The sequence below is a fragment of the Cebus imitator genome, unplaced genomic scaffold (genome assembly GCF_001604975.1).
Source record: "Cebus imitator isolate Cc_AM_T3 unplaced genomic scaffold, Cebus_imitator-1.0 Scaffold113, whole genome shotgun sequence".
Lineage (NCBI taxonomy): Eukaryota > Metazoa > Chordata > Mammalia > Primates > Cebidae > Cebus > Cebus imitator.
Genome location: NW_016107428.1, coordinates 6,729,600 through 6,750,690, shown reverse-complemented (window position 1 = coordinate 6,750,690; position 21,091 = coordinate 6,729,600). Strand labels below are relative to the sequence as shown.

Below are 21,091 nucleotides of genomic sequence, written 5' to 3'. Positions count from 1 at the left end.
AACTCCTGGGCTCAAGTGCTCCTCCCACCTCAGCTTCCCATGTAGCTGGGACTACAGATGCATGCTACCATGCCAAGCTAAGTTAAAAATTTTTTTTGTAGAGATGATGCTCTCTATGATCTTGAACTCCTGGCCTCATGTGACTCTCCTACTTTGGCCTCTCCAAGTGCTTGGGTTATAGGTGTGAGCCATGGTGGCTGGCATAGATTTATTTTTCTTAATCTCCCAGTGGTGACTGAGACCACTAAATTAGTGAGGTTGCTGGCATTTTCAAGAGTATTGTTTGAGTAAGGCAGAACATCTTAAAAGAGCTTGGGTTTGTGTCTTTCAGGTGAGACTTCAAATCTTGGCTGTTACCACTTCTTTTCCATGAGCCTCAGTTTTCTCATCTGTAACATGGTCCTAATGACACTACTGACCTTATTCTTAGAGCACAGTGACACTCATTTGATACTATTTTTGAAGCATCTCCTATGTGTCCCTGGCACATAGTAGGCATTCTGAACATGCTTGCCATTATTGTTGTTTGCTAGGACACTGGAAAGTCAAGTGATTTGCTCTAAAACTGGGTTGGGTTTTCATGTTCAGAAGAGGCTTGGACAGGGTGATGGTGATCCTGGAATGCCTGGCTTGCTGTGTTCACTCATCCAATTCCAGAATCAGCCCAAAGTTCTGTGGCCATTCAAAGCTTCAGGGCAAACTGTGTCTGGGTTAAGGGAACAATAGAGAGGTAATTGCAGCCCTCAAATGTAGTGTGAAGCTTAAATCTAGTTTGCATCATTTCACAGCAAATGTACCTGACATATGAAACCTTTTCATCTAGTTTTCCTGAGGTTTGCTAGAGAGAGATGGTTTTATAGCCTTCGATTACATTAAACCAGCACTTGGTAATAGCAACCCCTGACACAGGTGGGCTAACAGCTTCAGAAAGCCCCTTTCTCTATTAAAGAATAATGGATCTGAACTGGGGATTTCCCTACCCCAACTCTTTCCAGTAGTATAGGATAGGAGCATTAGCTAGATTGATGATTGTATGTATTTTTGCATTAAAAGTCAGGTTTGAAAATAACTTCTGAATTGATAACTGCATGTTTGGATTTTCGTTAAAGCTATTTTATGATTGAAACCTTTTTCACAGTTTGAAATCACAAGTCCACACATTTCACTCTGTATTAGTTAAAATACTGTAAGCCCATTTCAGTAACCTAATTGAATGCTATGTCTGATTCATGGTAATGATAAGTTGGAGTTCTCAGGTAGTGACCACTCTATTCTGAGTAAATCAAACAGCAAGCTCCCCTCTCTGTGATTGCAGTCAGCTTGTTTGACAGCCCACTCTGTGTCTGTGTGTGTGTGTGTGTGTGTGTGTGTGTACACATAACTCATTCTTTGGAATTCTCCCATGGAAAAGCAAAGGAAGGAAGCTGAGGGGAGGATGGGGCGATTGCATCCTGTACCCTTTGCAGGGGTGTGGCCACGACTGCCTCAGCCGAAGGGACGTGATACATTGTTTTTTCACTTAGGATGCCTGGATAGTGATAAGTCTTGATGAAAGGCAGGAGTGGCTTTTATTGTCATTCATACTGGACAGGAGCCTCTTGCTAGAGGCCTGCCGGAATCCTATCTGGTATTTTATTTCTAGAACTTTGCAGGGAGAGGAAGAGAAGCAGGAGCATCAGTGAAGTGAACCTGCAGAGCTTTCAAAGCCACCTTAGAACTCCAGACCCACCTTGACTTCGGTTCAGCTCTGGCTGCTCCTATGAATGAAACTGCCAAGTGGGTTGGCCAGGTGTTTGATTTTCAGGAGAATGCCATGTTTCTTCTTGCTGCTTCCTAAGTCTCATTTGAATGATGGATTTTACCCTGGCAGAGAGAAACTCTTTGGGATCATATGAGGTAAGGTATTGGAAAGTGCTGTGGAATGAATTCCACTGTCACCTGATTTCCTTGTCCAATGTTTGAGATTTAAAGTTTTTTCTGCCTTTCACCTTGAAAAGCTCTTAAATATGGTCCCCTCCCAGCTTGCTTAGGGACAATTATTGACAAACTATGCAGCACATTTATCACTTGACAACTAGATCTAAGAGATCAGTGCTGAGATTGAAGCATGTAGAACTTTTACGTATAGCTAGACAATCACCTCATGAATTTTTAGGGTCCTGGTTGTTTTAAATGGATTTTGATGTTACTGTGATGTTAAGTACAGGTTCAACCTACAAGAAAATGCTTTTGAAAGCTGCCTTAGGTTGAGTCTAAATAGATTTCATGCTAGGTTTTCTGTCCCTAGAATAATCATGGTTTTTGACTAATTTTAAAGTTCTTCTTTCAGGCAATGAGATGGGAAAACAGATTTGCTTTTAAGCAGAAGTTCATATGGACAAGTGTTCATAGACATCCATATTCTGGAGACTGTTGATTTAATGGCAGTCTTACAACAAAACTTTAACTTGAGAATAAGACCATGGTTTTTATATATTATCTTGTGGCAACTGTGGCAAACTGACCCAGTTTTCTATAGACCTCTAAAATTTGCAAGCAGAAAATCTACTTTAATTAATTATTTAAAAAGTGTAACAACTCCAGGGCAAATTTTTAGTTCTGTTCTAATGCCTTGCAAGTTAGTTGTATACAGTGAATTTTTTAAAACTTTTTGGCTATTAAATGTCAATCAGTGATTCTCAAGAGGGCGGTGATGTTAATTTTTATTGCCGTGTAGGGTGCAACTGGCATTTAGTGCCCCAGAGCCAAGGATGCTAATGTTTCTGCAATGTATTGGATAGACTCTCACAAAGAATTACCCACTAGTATGCCTGTAGGGCCTCATTGAGCTCAGTTTAGTGAAAAGTATGTTGATGATTTAGTAAAGGTTTACATGAGCAGTCATCTCTGGAAAGGTCATTGAACTTCTGATACAGCAGTTGTAGGGAGGGACCCACACTTTGTTTGCATTATTCTTTAGGATCAGGAGCAGTGAATGTTTCAGAAATACTGCTCCCACATGCTTCTTCTTTTTTTTTTTTTTTACTTTTATTTTAGGTTCAGGGGTACATGTGCAGGTTTGTTGTGTAGTTACACTTGTGTCACAGGGTTTTGTTGTACAGATTATTTCCTCACTCAGGTACTAAGCTTACTACCCAATAATTTATTTTTTCTGATCCTCTCTTTCCTCCCATCCTCCACCCTCAAGTAGGTCCCAGTGTCTGTTGTTTCCCTATTTGTGTTCATCAGTTCTCATCTTTTAGCTCACACTTGTAAGTGAGAAAATATTTGATTTTCTGTTCCTGTGTTTGTTTGCTAAGAATAATGGCCTCCAGCTCTATCCATGCTCTCGCAAAGTACATGCTCTCATTCTTTTTTATGGCTGCATAGTATCCCGTGGTGTATATGTACCACATTTTCTTTATCCCATTTGCCATTGATGGGCATTTAGGTTGATTCCATGTCTTCGCTATTGTGAATAGTGTTGCAGTGAACATAGACATGCATGTGCCTTTATGGTAGAATGATTTATATTGTTTTGGGTATATACCCAGTAATGGGATTGCTGGATTGAATGGTAGTTCTGTTTTTAGCATTTTGGGGAATCAACACACTGCTTTTTTGTTTATTTTTATTTTTTATTTTTTTTAGAGACAGGGTTTCACTTTGTTGCCCAGGCTGGAGTGCAGTGGCATGATCATAGCTCACTGCGGTATGGAATTCCTGGGCTCAAGCAATCCTCCTGCCTCAGCATCCTGAGTAGCTAGAACTTTAGGTTTGTGACACCATGTCCAACTAATTTTTAAAAATTATTTGTAGAGACAGGGTCTTGCTGTGTTGCCTGGGCTAATCTCTAACTCATAGCGTCAAGCAATCCTCCTACCTTGGCCTCCCAAAGTGCTGGTGTTACAGGCATGAGCCACCACAGCCAGCCATTCCCACATGCTTCTAACGAATATTTGCAGGCTGAGATTAGATGAGCTCCAACAAGCTTTTGGTTTAGGTCAATAAGAGTAACTTCCTTCTTTAAAGGTAGCCATTATAGTTCCTCATCCATATTATATGAACTCATTAAAATAAAAGGAGTAATATACTCCTAACCAAAGGATGCTTTTGTACTGAACATTACATTTCATAATGATTATATATTTCTCTAAATTTTTTGCCTTAGGCACAACGTAAAAGTAACATCCTACAGGTTCTAGAGTTTGCTTTTAAATTTCATTTACTACTAAAAGAGGTTATCTTTGAGAGCAAGCTTAGCATATACGTGGTATGTTTTAAATAATTAGAGGAAAGAAAGGAGGGTGTGTAATCAAATTTCTACTTTGATTCCTGGTAACTCTTTACATACATAGTACCCAGGTAGAGATTCTCAAGTTAAACATTACATTCAGGTCGTGGTTTCATTGTGTAGGGAGATGAGGGCGCCTCCGTCTGGTTTTTTATCAAGCAGGCTTAAAGCTCATTGACAGAATTTTAAGCTTTGAATGACCTTCCATCCAAGAACCAGGCAGTACTGAGATATTACGTGTGAGATATTGTGCTATGCTCTTAGTGGCATAGTTTACAGTCACCATACAGTAAGGACTTCACCCTTGATGTCTATTCTTTTGGCGTCTGTGGATGAAGAAGGCAGAGCTTCAGGAAACATATAAATAAGCATGTTTTTGTTTTAATTTATGTATATTTATGAGAAATTAGAATAAAATAAATTTTAAAAGTAAAAGCTAAGGAAATGAGGTTTGAGAATTGTGATTTTGAGTATTCCAATAAAACATAGCTCCCTTTAAAAGAAGGAATAAATAGAGTTTCATTTTGTTTTGTTTTATTTAGACAGAGTCTTGCTCTGTCACCCAGGCTGGAGCGCAGTGGTGCAATCTCAGCTCACTGCAACCTCCACCTCCTGGGTTCAAGGAAGATTCAGGCGATTCTCCTGCCTCAGCTCCCCGAGTAGCTGGCATTATACACACCCACCATTATGCCAAGCTCATTTTTTGTATTTTTAGTAGAGACAGGGTTTTGTCATGTTGATCAGGCTGGTCTCAAACTCCTGACCTCAAGTGATCCACCCAGCTCAGCCTCCCAAAGTGCTGGAATTACAGGTGTTAGCCACTCTGCCTGGCCCAAAATAGGTTTTGGAAACTTGTATGTTTAGCTCCTGATATGTGCCAGGTTCATATACTATACTCATGTACTCCTCACAGCTTTCTGAGCTGAAGTGTGATTATTATCATTTTATAGATTAAGAAAATGGAATCTATACAGTTTTTAAGACTTGTCCAAGGTCATTAATCCAGCAAATGGGAGAAATAGCCAAATCAGCTATTACCTAGCAGCGGCAGCCTGGCAACATCAGTATCAAGCAGTGTATTATTCTTATTGCACCTGTAATGTATGATATATAATTGAAAAGGAAAACATACTTCTGTTGGTGTGTTAGTCTATTTCACACTGCTATAAAGAACTTCCCTGAGACTGTATAATTTATAAAGGAAAGAGGTTTAATTGACTCACAGTTCCACATGGCTGGGGAGGCCTCAGGAAACTTATAATCATGGAAGAAGGTGAAGGGGAAGCAGGCACTTTCTTCACAAGGTGGCAGGAGAGAGAAATGAGCAAAAGCAGGAAGGACTGTCTTATAAAACCATCATATTGCCCAGGCATGGAGGCTCATGCCTTTAATCCCAGCACTTTGGAGGGCCAAGACAGGCAGATTATTTGAGGTCAGGAGTTCAAGACCAGTCTGGCCAACCTGGTGAAACCCTGTCTCAACTAAAAATGTAAAAATTAACTGGGCATGGTGGCAGGTGCCTGTAATCCCAGCTACTTGGGAGGCTGAGGCAGGAGAATTGCTTAAAGCTGGGAGGTGGAGGTTGTGATGAGCCTAGATTGCGCCATTGCACTCCAGCCTGGGCAACAAGAGTGAAACTCCATCTCCAAAAAAAAATCAGATCTCATGAGAACCCACTCACTATCATGAGAGCAGCATGGGGGAACCACCCCCATGATCCAGTGATCTCCCTCCCTCGACATGTGGGGATTACAGAACCCTCCCTTGACACATAGGATTACAGTTTGAGATGGGATTTGGGTGGGGACACAGAACCAAACTTCATCAGTTGGTAAATAAAGGTCCGTATAGACTGAACACGAATGCTATAGTAAACAAGTTGCATTAAGGGTTTTACTGAGCTACAAAGTGATGAAGAATCAGAGCTTTATATTTTGACTGATTAAAGTTGAGTGTGGGGAAAATTGGACTTTCAGGAGTTGTTTGAATAAAGAGAGGGAGGAGAAGAGCATGGTGGAAGTAGACAGTGAAATTACAAGACAGTGTTTGACTTGGAGAGGGCTTAGAGGAGGATGAGTTGCCTGCCAGGGTTGTTGAACTGAAGAGTATGAAATTTGATCACAGCCTTTTGCACTAAGGATGGATATTTGTATTGCCTGCAGCTGTATCTGCACAGGGAGGATGGAGATGGAGGGGAATCAAGTCCAGGTTATGGGTACCATGCTTGGTGGTAGGCCTGGGCATGAAGTATCATGTGCCATCCTCTCTTGCTCTTCTACAGTTTGTTCTGCACACAGCAGCCAGAATTATCATTATCATTTTTTTAATGCAGATCATGTCACTTCCCTGCTTTAAATCCTCCAGTGACTTTCCATTATCCTCAGAGTGTGGTCTAGACAGACCATAAGGTATAGTGTTGAGGAGCATGGTCACTAGAGCAAGACTGGGTTCACTCTGTACATACAGTAGTCTCCCCTTATCCATGGGGGATACATTGCAAGACCCCTAGTAGATACCTGAACCTGCAGATAGTGCTGAACCCTACCATACAATGTTTTTCCCTATACATATATACCTATGATAACATTTACTTTATGGATTAGGCACAGTAAGAGATTAACAATAACAGAATAGAACAATTATAACTATAACAAAAGGTACATGAATGTGGTCTCTCGAATATGCAAATGTGACCTCTTTCTCTGAAAATATCTTACTGTACTGTATTCACCCTACTTCTTCTTCTCATGATGCTGTGAGATGATAAAATGCCTGCATGATGAGATACCATGACAGCTGATCTGATAATTGAGATGGCTGCTAAGTGACTGACAAACAGGGAGCATCTACAGCATGAATCTGCTGGACAGAGAGATGATTTATATCCAGGCGGGATGAAAGGGACAATGCAAAATTTCATCACACTGCTCAGAATGTGCACTACCTGAAACTTATGAATTGTTTCTGGAATTTTCCATCTAATATTTTCAGACGTGTTAACCTTGGATAACGGAAATTGCAGAAAGTTAAACTATAGATAAGAGGGGACTGCTGTACCAGCTTTGTCATCTTAGACAAATTTCTTAACCTCTCCCTGTTTCACTTTCCTCATTGTTAAAAATTTTGTAGATAATAATTCCTACCCTGAAGGGTTGTTGGAGTTTTAAAGGAGTGAATATAAGTGAAACACTAGAACAGCACCGGCACGTGTAAGCTCTAGAGAATATTATTGTTACTATTACAGCCTAGAAGCTGGCCCTTGCCTGTCTGTTTCTCTGATCTCGTCTTCTCCTACTCTATGCCTCATTCATGCTGCTCTGGCTGCATCACCCTGATGTTCCTTGGAACTTGGTAGGCTTGCTTCTGTTTCAGGGCTTTGCATTTTTGTTTTATGCCTTTTCCCAAAATCTCCCTATGGTTCACTCCCCTGCTTCATTCAGTTTCCTGTTCAAATGCTTCCCTGATCAACCTATGTAAAATTGCACTTTCCTACCAACCTGTCTCCACCCCATACCCAAGTTCTCTTTCTTTAAGCCAGTTACTCCTACTTGACATTACATTTTTGTTTATGTATGTGCTTACTGACTACTTTCTCCATCAGACCAAAATCTCCACCAGGACAAAGACTTTGACTCTTTTATTTCTACACAAATCCCTGTCACTTAGAATATTGCCTGGCAGACAGTGGATGCTCAATAAATATTTGGTGAATTAACTTTTATGAATTTCATTTTCTCTATCCCTTCTATAATTACTGTTTTCCTTCTGTCTTTGAGACTTAAACTGTTCTTTTCAACTCTCTGTGGCCTGTTACACTTGTCCAAATTATCCAAATGGAAACAGAGCATTTACTCTTCTCTTTCTAATGAAAGTTCTTTGATAGTCTTGTTCTAATACTGTCAGCCTTGGTACTGGGGATAGGATTGAGTCATTTTATCATCATTGTCATAGAACATTCTTGAAGGGCCTAATGTTGGATCTTGTGCTGCGGTGTTTACTGAGCTACCAGATGCTGGCCATACGTCCCCATTTAAAAGGGCTTGGGTTTACATTTTCGTTATAAAGCATAATTGTCAAAGGAAAGTAGGCATGCAAGTATGATGGAGAAAATTATGTACTGACAACAATGTGTATTTGAAAGAGACTTTGGAAATCTTTAAGTCTCAAGTTTTATAAAGAACACCTCCTTCCTGCTAATGTTTTTTATCATGAAATTGGATGCAACTATTGCAAATGCCTTATTCTGTTTTCACATGAGATTTATTGTAAGTTTTTACAATAGCCACAGAAATTGTAAGTTTCTTGTTTTATGTAAGTAAGCCTTTAGTCATTTTTCCATCTGAAGTATTATCAAAGAATTTAAGTTCTCACAAATCCTATGTAGTAAAACATTCAGTTGGGGGGAAAAATCTTAATTTAGAAATGGTCTGAAAGTCTGTGTCAAGAAGAAACTTTAAGATGTTTCAAAGGCCTTACCCAAAACTGGTTATGCGATCTTAAGTAAGCCTCTTAATCTTTTTTGTGCTTTCGTGTGACCAACTGTAGGATATAAACAAAGTTGAATGTCACCTCAGCAGTCTGGATGAATTAAGTGTGAATGTTAATTGGTAAGTCTTATTATAAAGATCTAGAGTTTAAGCTGGCCTTATGAAATTTGCCTGATAATGTTTACCAAGAATTTGCAATGTTGTCCTTGTTTTTCTCTATACGGAATAAGATGGAGATCTCTTTAAAAAGGCTTTATGTGTTCCATGGTGAGAACTTTATTTCCCTTTTATATATTTACAAAATATAATACTAATATTCAATTAATATCATATAATCAAAAGAAAATATCAGGATACTGAGGATTTTTCTTGGCCTATTTGCTGGGCTCACAGCAGGAGACACCCTGTTTAGTCAGCTCACTGGGCCATGTTTGGCTTGTGCTCTGACCTGGATCTTGTGGCCACTACAACTGTGTGCTCAGCCCCTGGCAGCAGCAGGTGTGTGAGCAAGCAAGTATGGGCTCCGGCCAGCCATTCCAAGCACTGGCATAGTGGTGGGTTCCATGCAGGGCTTGTGGCTTGACCAGCTATATCACCCTGAGGGGAATGTGGTGGTGCCCAGCCAAAGGTGCCCACAGTCCTGAAGCCCCAGAAGCTCTTTAAAAGAGCTTAAAGATAATTCACTTTTTTAGTTCCACTCTCTGTAGCATGACCAATGTGGCATGTTAGCCTAGTCAGCCCCTTGCCTCACTCCGGCCCATGGCTCTGGGGCCGGGGCTTGGCCCTGATATTACTTCCCATTACACGGGGTGGCTGCCCTCCACTGGTGGAGGGCAGAAGGCCACAGTATTATAGCCTTCTGAATACCTGCATTTGGTGGGTCCCGAGTTCTTGCCCCATGTCCAAGAAGAATGAGGTCATGCTGACAATTGGATGGTGATGAGGTCAGAGAATTTAATTGAGTGACAAAACAGCACTCAATGCAGAGGGGATGGGAAGGTGGTCTCTCACCCTAAGTCAGGCCTTCTGTCTCATTGTGGCTGAGTCTAGGGTTTTTATAGGCAGGAAGATGGGGGAAGGAGCAGACCATAGGCAGTATTGGAAAAGGCAATGTTCGATTGGTTATAAAGCATTATTCAGAAAGAGCTGATGAGGAAAGGGCAGGCAAACAGGAACAAAGGTTCTCACTCCAGATCACAGCTTTCATCCAGAATCAGCAGCCTGGTCTTTCAGCCTTCAGGCCGTTTTTGGCCTGAAGGTGGTGTTGCACCAGTGACTCACCCCTATCTACCTAGGCATTTATCTGCCTCTTGTCATTATCAGTACCTTTTAGTCAACCAAATCTGAGCACCTACTATGTGCCAGGTTTTATTCGAGGCACTTGGGATACATTAGTAAACAGAATAAACAAAATTCCTTGACTTCCTGGAGTTTACATTCAAGAGAGGAAGACAGACGTTATATTGGAATGTGTAACTAGAGTATGTGAGAAGGTGATAAGGATTATGGAAAGGAAATTGAGCAGAGTAAGATAGTCCAGGAATGCTGCAGGAAGACTTGCATTTCAAAATGAAGCAGTCAGAGTAGGCCTCATTGAGAAGGTGATGTATAAGCGACAAAATTGAAGGGAGGAATTGAGCCATAGGATATCTGAGGGAAGTTTCAGACAAATGGAATGGCCAGAACACAGTCCCTGGGGCCAAATCCTGACCACACCTTTGGGGACATCAGGGATGTCAGTGTGGCTGGAGGGGAGTAAGGAAGGAGGTGGGGAAGGTAGGGAAGGGTGAAGTCAGAGTGAAATTGGAAGGAGTGGGCGGCCATGTCCTGTAGGTACTGGAAGCCATCATAAACACTTTGAATTTCACCCTGAGAGAAATAGGGAGCTACTGAACGGAAGAGAGACATGTTTCTATATGCCAGTGTGATCCGTGTTTGAAATTGATTCTTCTGTAAGCCATTTCTGAACTGCTCCTAATTATCTGGTATACTGGGCCATGACTGTAACTCTTGGGAAGGATTTACTGAAATGAGTCCAAGTGTTTCTTCTCACTGGGCTGTCAATGATTTTTTTTCCTTGTCAAATGAGTATTTAATCAATAGTTTAGGATCAATTATTTTTATCTAGGAAGTTGCTTAGCAGAGCCTCCTCCCTTTGCCTAGTACTTCTAGAGGTGTGAGTGTACAGGTGACCCCTCAGCGGTGTGGCTCAGACTTGACTATATGTCACCCACTTTGGATCTAGTGAAACATTTCACATTCTCCAGTTTGGCTTCACTCACTGCTTGTGATACCCCACTATACAGGACACAGCATTAAAACGTCTCTCTCAAACTTGGCAGTCGGTGGCATGAGTTCAACAAGTGTACCCTGTGCCTCTTCACCCTGCCAGCATTCCCTTCCAGGGCAATGATGGGTCCATGTCAGAGATAATGTCCTACATACCTTTCAGTGCACAGATATTCTCCAGGCTAGACCTTGCAGTCTTGTCATTGGCTCTTCTCAGCCTGTGTTGTTTTTTTCTGCCTTATAATGTGCTGGTGCCCATTTCTGCAATCTTGGGCACGTTATTTTCAGCAAATCATTCTGGTGCCATTCAAGTGGCTTCAAACCTGTAGTCACCAGTAGGTGCCCTCTTAGCAGGTGGCGTGGTTGTTGCCATGATTGTAATCTGAACATGTCAGACGCACATGCTAAGTTGGCGAATTCATGAGGAAGTTTGCCAGTGAATTCTCCTAGCACTTAATAAAATTGGTGCTCCATTTGGTATACTCGGTGTACCAAATATATACACACAGATATATTTTGCATTGCATTATATCTGTGTGCCAGTCTCCTCCCACTATCCTGGCAGCTCTTTATGGCAAGAAATAGGTGCTCATGATCTTCATAGTAGTCAGTCAATAAATACCTGTCAAATGAATGAATGAACAAGATAACAAGTGAGAGGGACAGCAGTCAAAGAGATATGTATGTTCTACAGCATTGGTGTGATTGCTAAACTTCCCTGGAAATAACCATGGAGCTTGGTGAAAGAGTTGGAGAGTTTAGTAGAGTTGGGGAGCCACCCCTCTCCTACAGGCTAGCTCAGCTTTCAAAGTCATCGTCACAGTTTCCTCTTCAACATTGCTCTGGGATTCCAGTAACTGGCCTGGTACATGCTGGTACATTTGCACCATTTTAACAGTCAAGCAGTCCTTCTGAAGGGAAGTTCTTTGTCCAGGTCTAGAATGATGATTTTGATTCAACTCCTGGCTTAATATTACTCTCCAATCCCAAATTCCAGACAGGCATCTAATTCCTGAGTGTATCCAAAATAAGATCAAGCACATTTATGGTTCCAATCTCAGGACATAGTTGTTTTTAATTTATATCCAAAAGGTAATCAAAAATAAATTTAGAAGTTTATGCCTTTTTTTTTTAAAGAAAATGTGAAGAGGAGATGGAATTACTTTAAAGCAAAAGAAAATTTGAAAGTATTGTTTTTCTTCTCTCTGGCACAGTCTGTCACATGGCATCTTTCTAAAAAAATTTCTCCTCTATTTTCAACTCCTCTGGGTTGGTAGGAGGGTAAGTGCTTTGGATACTTTTATTTGTTTCTGTTTTATCTCTAGTACTGCATGGAGGTTTTAGAGATATTTAATATAAGCATAAAAACGTTTCCAAATCTAGAATATGTTTAGATATGTCTGGTCATGTTTCCTACATATTCTCTTGTTATCTTAAAAGGATAATTTTCTGGAAATCCAAGAATCATGTACAGGAAAAAAATTAATATTTTAAAAATAATTTTCACAAACATCCTTGTGTGTGAAATATGAGAAAGAAAGAACTTGAAAAAAATTAAATTTTGTATTTATATTATTTTAGCTTTGTGTGTCTTTTTTTTTTAAATTTAGTTTTAAAAAATATTACTCTCTATAATTACATTGTAGGTTAATATAATTACCAACTTTTACAGGGAATGAAAGGTTAATCTACTGGGGCTCAAGCAAAAATAGTAACGTTGACCCCTGAATTCATCTTTAAATGTGGTCACTTGTTTGTTGTTTCTGATAGCCATTCATAGAACCAAATTTTGAACCATGGAAGGTAAAGAAATACATATGTCTAGGGAATGGATGAGAAAACAATGACTGCCTTAGATTTGCAGATTTCTCAAAGGAGATCTCCATAAACCCTTTCCAAAGACACTTTAAACCTAACAGCGCAGAGCCATATGAATCATATACAGTCATCAGGAACATTAATCATTCCTCCTCTTTTGTCCTTTTTTAACAAAACATGCACACCTTTACCATCTTTTTGCATTGCATTATATCTGTGTGCCATTCTCCTCCTACTATCTTGTTAGCTCTTTATGGCAGGAAATAGGTGCTCATGATCTTCGTAGCAGTCAGTTAATAAATACCTGTTGCATGAATGAACAAGGTAACAAGTGAGAGGGACAACTTGTCCTTCTCAAAGGGCATATCTCAACAAATCAAAGAGATATGTGTGTTCCACAGCACTGCTGTGATTGCTCAACTTCCCTGGAAATAACCATGGAGCGAATTTTTCAAAATGTGGTCTTTATGGTACCTGCATCTGAATCATCTGGTTGGGTTGCTTGCTAAAATTCAAATTCCCGAGCCTACTGAATTCAAAATCTCTGGAAGAGCAGCAGAGGAATTAGCATTTTTTCCTTTCTTTCAAATGGAGTCTCACTCTGTTCCCCAGGCTGGAGTGCAGTGGCACAGTCCCAGCTCGCTGCAACCTCCGCCTCTTGGGTTCAAGCAATTCTCCTGCCTCAGCCTCCCAAGTAGCTGAGATTACAGGCATGCACCACCATGCCCAGCTAATTTTTTGTATTTTTAGTAGAGTTGGAGTTTCACCATGTTGGTTAGGCTGGTCTCAAACTCCTGACCTCAAGTAATCCGCCTACCTCAACCTACCAAAGTGCTAGGATTATGGGCGTGAGCCACCATGCAAGAATTAGCATTTTAAAGAAGCACCGCCCACTCCCCCTCATTCATTGTGGCAATGGAGTTGGGCATTCATTGCCCTGGAGGATCAGTTAGCTTAAAGAGAAGGTGACCTATGAGGATCTGTGACAGTGAATGTACAGGAGATGTTGGCAAGTCTGCTATATAGAGATTCTGTTTAAGACCCCTAGGTGTTCTTCCTAAAAGTGATGTGGTTTTAATGAAGGAAAAGGGGCCCAATTTCTTATCTCACTAACAAGCTCTGAGAAATTTCTCTGAGTCACTGTATAGTTAATAGAAGAGGGTTGTGTGTTGTAATGTTCTGTTTCTATTCCTTTATCTCCTGTGTCCAAACACTTTGTTTCTCCCTTGAAGAAGCAGAATTAACATAAGTAATTCCAGTATTACTAATAGGATTAATTGGAATAGCCCTAAGTTGTAATTTTTAAAAATAATAATAAAATGAAATCACTTTGGATAGGTATCATGGCCAGGCATGGTGGTCACATCTGTAAACGCAGTGCTTTTGGAGGCTAAGGTGGGAGGACCACTTGAGTACGCGCGCGCGCGCACACACACACACACACACACACACACACGTTTCACTTTTCTATTTAGAGAAAATGTGCAGCCAACTAGACTTGTAAGAGAATAAAGAAGACATGAGACATGAAGGGACAAGATTACTATAAAGCTTATCAAACAAAATCATATTTAGAAAGTATTTGGGTGTGTGTATTGATATCTACAATATTCCTTTTTTTTTTTTTGTAATTACATTTCCACTAGGAAGTTACTATCTCAAATATATTCTCCTGTAATATAGACTCTATTGTAACTCAAAAACAGACACTTTAATCCCAGTAGGAGAAGAAATAGGAATAAGGATGGGAAAGAGGGCAAGTAAGGTACTGGTCAAAGAGCAAAGAGAAAAGCAGGAGAGTATACCTCATGGAAGCTGACAGGTTTCTAGGTTGAGTGGAAAGTTCCTCTAGAAGAAAAGCTTAAAGACTACAATGAGAGAAAGTGCCTGGTGGAGGGAAGGGGGCCCCACTGTAAAAGGGAGTAGAGCCCTGGGCAAGAAGGCAGGAAGTAGGCACAGATACAGAGGAGATGGTAGTAGAGAGGTGGAGAAATCAAAGGAGATCAGGCCTAATGTCCTCTGTGTTTTGAAGGCCATAGGATGCATGATGCCCTGCTCCAAAGAGGGTGGAAATTAGGTAGGGGATGTGAGGACAGTGAGACAGATTTGGAATTGTTAAGAGGAATGAGAAAGGGAAATGGCCAACTGTAACCTGGTTTTAAAGACCAGTGTCAGTCTATGATCTGTTGAAACCTTTACTCAGTTAAAGGAAGAAATAAATTTATAATCATCTCTACATTATACATGCAGAGGATTTAGAGTTGTTTCTTTGATATGCCTTTTTATATTCAGTTATTGTTCTTTTTTTGAGGGTCTTGCTCTATCATCTAGGCTAGAGTGCAGTGGTACAATCGTAGCTCACTGCAGCCTTGAACTGTTGGGCTCTAAGGCTACTCCCGCCTCAGTCTCCTGAGTAACTAGGACTGTAGGTGTGCACCATCATGCCCAGCTAATTTTTATTTTTACTTTTTGTAGAGACAGGGTCTTGCTATATTGCCCAGGCTGGTCTCAAAGTCCTGGCCTCAAGTGATCCTCCTATCTTGTCCTACTGAAGTGTTGGGATGGCAGACATGAGCCACTGCACATAGGCCAGCTATTGTTCTTACTTTGGGATGGGGGCATTTTGAAAAGACCAATTCACCTCATACAGGTACTAAATGAGGATAAAAAAGAATGGTTCATAGCTAACAGGAAAAAAATAAGTTGGCCAAAAAAAAAATCCATGAACCGTAGATCTGAGCAGAGAAAATGCTATCACTCTAAAAGGATTCTCAGGCTAGGCTAGAAGTGACTCCGCAACCTAAACAAAGGTGTGAACAAACATTTAATCTGAAGAACTAATTAAAATTTTTCTTCTTGGAACAAAGCAAAGGAATGAGTCATTCTAGGCATTTCTTAGTATGAGGTGCCAAGGCTGGCCAGGGCTCTGCTAGTTGCAGTAGGAGCAGTAGCAGTGGTAGAAGTTGCAGTGGGCATTTCACAGTAATGTGAGCTCTATGTCCCTAAAGTTGTTCATTTCTCAGGATTTATATTTCCAATTAGGGGTTGCTGCCACTTGATGGTGGAAGTGTTTGTGTCTGTCAAGGATAATGAATTATCAACAAAATACGATCTCATCAAAGAAAAATTTTCATCTAGAATAACCAGAATATTAACTTGAGTATCTCTTACTTGTCAAGCACCATGCTTGGCAGGGAATTACACAGAAGCTTTCCTTCCTTATAAAGGCCAAAGGATGGTCGCTGGCTGTGGCATTAGGACTTGTTTACTGTAATCAAAACAGGCCCATCCAGCTTCTGCTCAGGGTCAGCTCATTCTACTTCTGAACCATTTTTTTTTTTTGTCATATATGGAACATTTGTGTTCTATGTGAACCTGAGTACTCATGGTACAATTTAGCTACCTGACTTCAAAGGGCCAACCTTTATTTCTTTGAATATCACAGATTTCACCAGGCTGGGCGCGGTGGCTCATGCCTGTAATCCCAGCACTTTCAGAGGGCAAGGTGGGCAAATCACCTGAGATCAGGAATTTGAGACCAGCCTGGCCAAGATGGTGAAAGCGCATCTCTACCAAAAAATACAAAAATTAGCTGGGCATGGTGGTGCACACCTGTAATGCCAGCTACTTGGGAGGCTGAGGCAGGAGAATCGCTTGAACCCAAGAGGCAGAGATTACAGTGAGCTGAGATAATGCCACTATAATCCAGCCTGGGTGACAGAGCAAGCTCCATCTCAAAAAAAAAGATTTCACCAAATGGAAATAGAATTTTCTATATGGCCTATGAACCAACCAGGGGAACTAAGTCAGAGATATATATAGTTTATCCCAACCTACAGGAGCTGGTGGGTGAATTGAACACTTAACTCTAGGCTTGCTTCATGGTAAAGGGTCTGGGAAGAAAGCACACATTACTTATTCTCCCTTATTTCCTACTTCTAAGACTAAGCAAGGATATGCAGGTGGTACAATATTTCTACCTTGGGTTGAACCTAACTAGCAAAGGAAATGATATTAGCGGCCCTCTTAGAATAGGAGATGCTGACACCAGTTCTTTGTCCAAACTCCCTTCTAGGGACCATGTAAAGGAGCCTCAGGGAGCTCCTCTGTCCAGGGCTCAGTCCTCATCATCATCCCAATCCCATTTCTACCTGTCCATTCTGATTTTTGCCCCTCAATGGTCCATGTCCCCAAAATTGTTATGTCAGAAGTGTGTTTGTCTTAATTTATTGGCTTAATTGATTGCCTGGGGAGAAAAAGTTTAGTAATACCAAATATGCATACCCTTTTACAGTGAGGTCACATTAATAGGTACAACTTGGCTGGGCACGGTGGCTCACACCTGTTATCCGAGCACTTTGGGAGGCTGAGGTGGACGGATCACGAAGTCAGGAGTTCGAGACCAGCCTGACTAACATGGTGAAACCCTGTCTCTACTAAAAATACTAAAAAGAAAAAAATTAGCTGGGCGTGGTGGCGCGCACCTATAATCCCAGCTACTCAGGAGGCTGAGGCAAGAGAATCACTTGAACCTGGGAGGCAGAAGTTGCAGTGAGCCGAGATCACACCACTGCACTGCAGCCTGGGCAACAGAGTGAGACTTTGTCTCAAAAAAAAAAAAAAAAAAAAAAGTTACAACTTTTTTCACAGCTGCTTTTTAAGGAGCAGCAAGCACAGTGATTCTAGTGCTTGCTCCTTAAAACCAGATTTGATACTGCCTCATTTTTTCCAAGGCCTCGAGAGGAAGGAAACTGTCACAACAACGTTTTTGAGACATTTCCCATGTACATAGCTACTTTTTAAAAAAGCTTTGTGAATAGGTGGACACCCTCTATTTCCTATGTCTGTGTTCTGTTTCTTTTAGAGTCCAATCTTCTGTGCCTTTCAAGTGACCAGTAGCTAATAAGTAAATTTAGTTGTGAAAATATGAGAGTCCTTTTCCCAGCATCCAAGCAGCTCTGCTAATTCAAGTCTCTCTCAGAAGGTAAAGCAAATACCCTTGTTGTCTAACCTGGAGCTGTGGTGCAAACTGAGGATTCCAGATCAAGTCAGAAATGATGAGTCTGAATCATTGAGTCGTTTTTAAGTTGAGTATGTCTGTTAAGAATTGTGTACAGCTGCAGGTAACAGACACACAACCACAGTGGCTTAACCAAATAGGACTCTAGGTAGCAAGAAGCCTGAAGGCAGGCGGCTCAGGGCTCAGCGAATCATCCTGATTGCTTCTAGCTTCTTGCTCTGCCATCTTAGCAATGTGGCTGTATGACAAAAAGGGTACACAGGAGAGCAAAATGATGTTGAGTTTGTCCTCTTCTTATTAGGAAAATTACAGTTTTCCTTAAGGTCCTACCTAGTAGAGTCCCACTTACATCTCACTGGGCAGAACCAGGTCACATGTCACCCTTAGCTGGATGGGATTTGGAGAGGTGAGATTTTTGTTTGTTTGTTTGTTTGAGATGGAGTTTCACTCTGTCACCCAGGCTGGAGTGCAGTGGCGCTATCTCTGCTCACTGCAACCTTCACCTCCTGGGTTCAAGCGATTCTCCTGCCTCAGCTTCCTGAGTAGCCGGGACTGCAGGTGAGTATCACCACGCCCAGCTAATTTTTTGTATTTTTAATAGAGACAGGATTTCACTGTTAGCCAGGATGGTCTCAGTCTCCTGACCTCGTGATTCGCCTGCCTCGGTCTCCCAAAGTGCTGGTATTACAGGCATGAGCCACTGCACCTGGCCTGAGAGGTGAGTATTTTTAACAGGGCACATTGTTGCCTTGAACAAAATTGAGGTTCAGTTGGCAAGGTAGAAGCTCAATGGTTATGCAGCAAGCAGGGTCTGCCCTCAGGAGCCTTTCAAATCTAGTGATTTTTAAGCAATTGTCTGAGTACCATGTAAATATCAGCTTCTTAGTTATATTTCTGTGATGAAATAGAGTTGTTTGGTTGCATTGTTTGTCTAGGAGAGGATGTGGTGCCATGAATGGGTTATGTCTTTCCATTCTTATAAAGAACAGTGGGTGCTTCTTGGCCTTTCACAATAAAGAGCCTTTGACTTATAATGTGCATAATGAAAATGCATGAAAGGACCACCTCTACCAAAGTTCCCTGGCTTGTCAATATGATGAAACTAGTAGGGCAACCACAGAAAAGATAGAAATTCCTCAGACCCCTTGCTTTGACCCGTTTTCTGTTTTTCTCATGCTCAAAAGAAGAGAGGTTTTTCATCTCAGGACTGTTTCTTTGGGCTTGGGACCTTTTCTCCATCTTTCCTTTTTTAGTGTAGCTCTTACTTCACCTGTCTGCTTTATTCCAACTCTCAGTTAAAGGGCAACCTTAATCCTTCCTTCTTGAAAAGGGACTTGGGGAAAAAAATGAGGTACATCTGACTTTAAGAGCCAGGATCACTACATACTTTTTAATGTGTCTATAAAACTCCGAATGGTCTCCTTTTCATGTTTTCTAGTTTCATTTCCTATTCTAGGCCACTAAGACAGAGCCTCGAACTATGTGTCATGTGAGCAAATTACAGAATATGAATCCCCAGTCTTCATGGTGCTGGGGTCAGAGCCTGAGGAAGCAGGAGCATCCCTGCCTGTCGTATTCAGTTGTAAGCATGGCTTCTGTTGAATCTAGTGTCCCAGACAAATATTACCATTTTCTTTGTGCCATGAAGTCAGAAAGCACAGGAAATGCTGCTTTCAGGCCTGTTTAGGGGCTCACTGTTCTTTATATTCTTCTTCCACACTAAAGCCTGTAGAGACTCCTTTTTTTTTTCTTCTTATCTTGTCTCAAATCTACACCTTTGGTTTTTTGCAAAAGACTGTCCTGGCAGATGTGATAAACTTGGTTTGTGTTTCTTAAAAACTGTTCCGGGCAAAGCTGTGCTGTATCTTGACTCACTTGTATAGCTTAATGTCCCTTTTGTTCATCCCATCTTGAGCCCTGTTATATTCTCCTAGTTTTGCTCTTCCTTTGCTTTTTATAAAGGGGTTTTACAAGTGGAAGCTCACCCCAACCACTTTGTAATAAATCAGCTCATTGCCAAAGTTGCAGCAGTTGTACCCTTTGTTCTTCGCAGTTTTGTCTTGCATCACTGACCACCTTGGCCAAGCCCAGAGATGCCACCTTCTTTCCACCAAGCCCCCTTTCTCCCACATAAATGCGATCGTAGAAACTTGAGTAATACTCTGCTAGGAGGCAGTCATTAAGAATAATGTGCATTATATTTTCTCATTTATCTTCTTTCCATTTATTTTAGAGCTTATGTTAGTCTTCGTGCTAAGGAGAGATAGGTTATAATTAAGCTGAAAAGTGTTTCTTTGGTTTTTCCAGATGAGAATTCTCCAGCCAACTTCTGGGATTCTAAAAACAGGGGTGTGACTGGAACACAAAAAGGGCAAATTGTATGGAGAATTGAGCCTGGGCCCTATTTCATGGAACGTAAGTAATTGAGTGTGAAATATAAACTTATTATTGAACATTGCATAAGTATGCAGAAATATATGGAGTCTTTTTGAATGTTATTTTGAAATTCTTTGGTTTGGATTTCCATTGCCATGATGGAAAATATATTGTTTTAGAGAATGCTCAGTAAAGAATGTTCACATATTTTGAAAAAACTGTGTGTGTTTAAATATACAGTTAGCCATCCATATCTGTGGATTCCACATCTACAGATTAAACCAACTGTGGATCACGAAAAAAAAGATGTTATTGTATCTATACTGAACAAGTACAAACGTTTTTCTTATTCCATAAACAACACAGTATAACAACTATTTGCATAACATTTATATTGTATTAGGTATTATAAATTATCTAGAGATAATTTAAAGTACATGATGTACACAGGTTATATCATGTACTCTGATACTTTACATAAGGAACTTGAGCATCTGTGGATTTTGGCATTCGAGGGGGTAATGGAACCAATCCCCCACGGATATCAAGGGACAGTTATGTAGGTACATGTGTGTGTATATATATATATATACACACACACACAAACATACACATTTACATATATATGCACATGAATATTACATGTACATACATATACATGTATATATACGTAAATATATATAGTGCGTTTTATATTTTACATATACATTATGAATGTATGGTATGTAAATTATGCATGGTTACTTTAATACTTCACACATTTTATATACCCTTTATATCTGTAATTAATATTTATTCATATTAATTTCAGAAAGAATAATTCAAGAT

At 40.6% G+C, this 21,091-nt stretch overlaps 1 protein-coding gene across 4 annotated transcripts in view; it reads left to right on the top strand.

Moving 5' to 3' along the window:
* HECW2 (HECT, C2 and WW domain containing E3 ubiquitin protein ligase 2) overlaps positions 1–21,091 on the top strand; it is a 378,517-nt gene that overhangs the window by 215,972 nt on the left and 141,454 nt on the right. For 3 of the 4 annotated variants that reach the window (XM_017538751.2, XM_017538752.2, XM_017538750.2), the window contains exon 3: positions 20,195–20,302. In XM_017538751.2, coding sequence (XP_017394240.1) covers positions 20,195–20,302 — 108 coding nt within the window. Of the gene's footprint in view, positions 1–1,524; positions 1,897–20,194; positions 20,303–21,091 lie in introns of those variants that run through there. The other variant, XM_017538753.2, reaches the window with a different exon arrangement.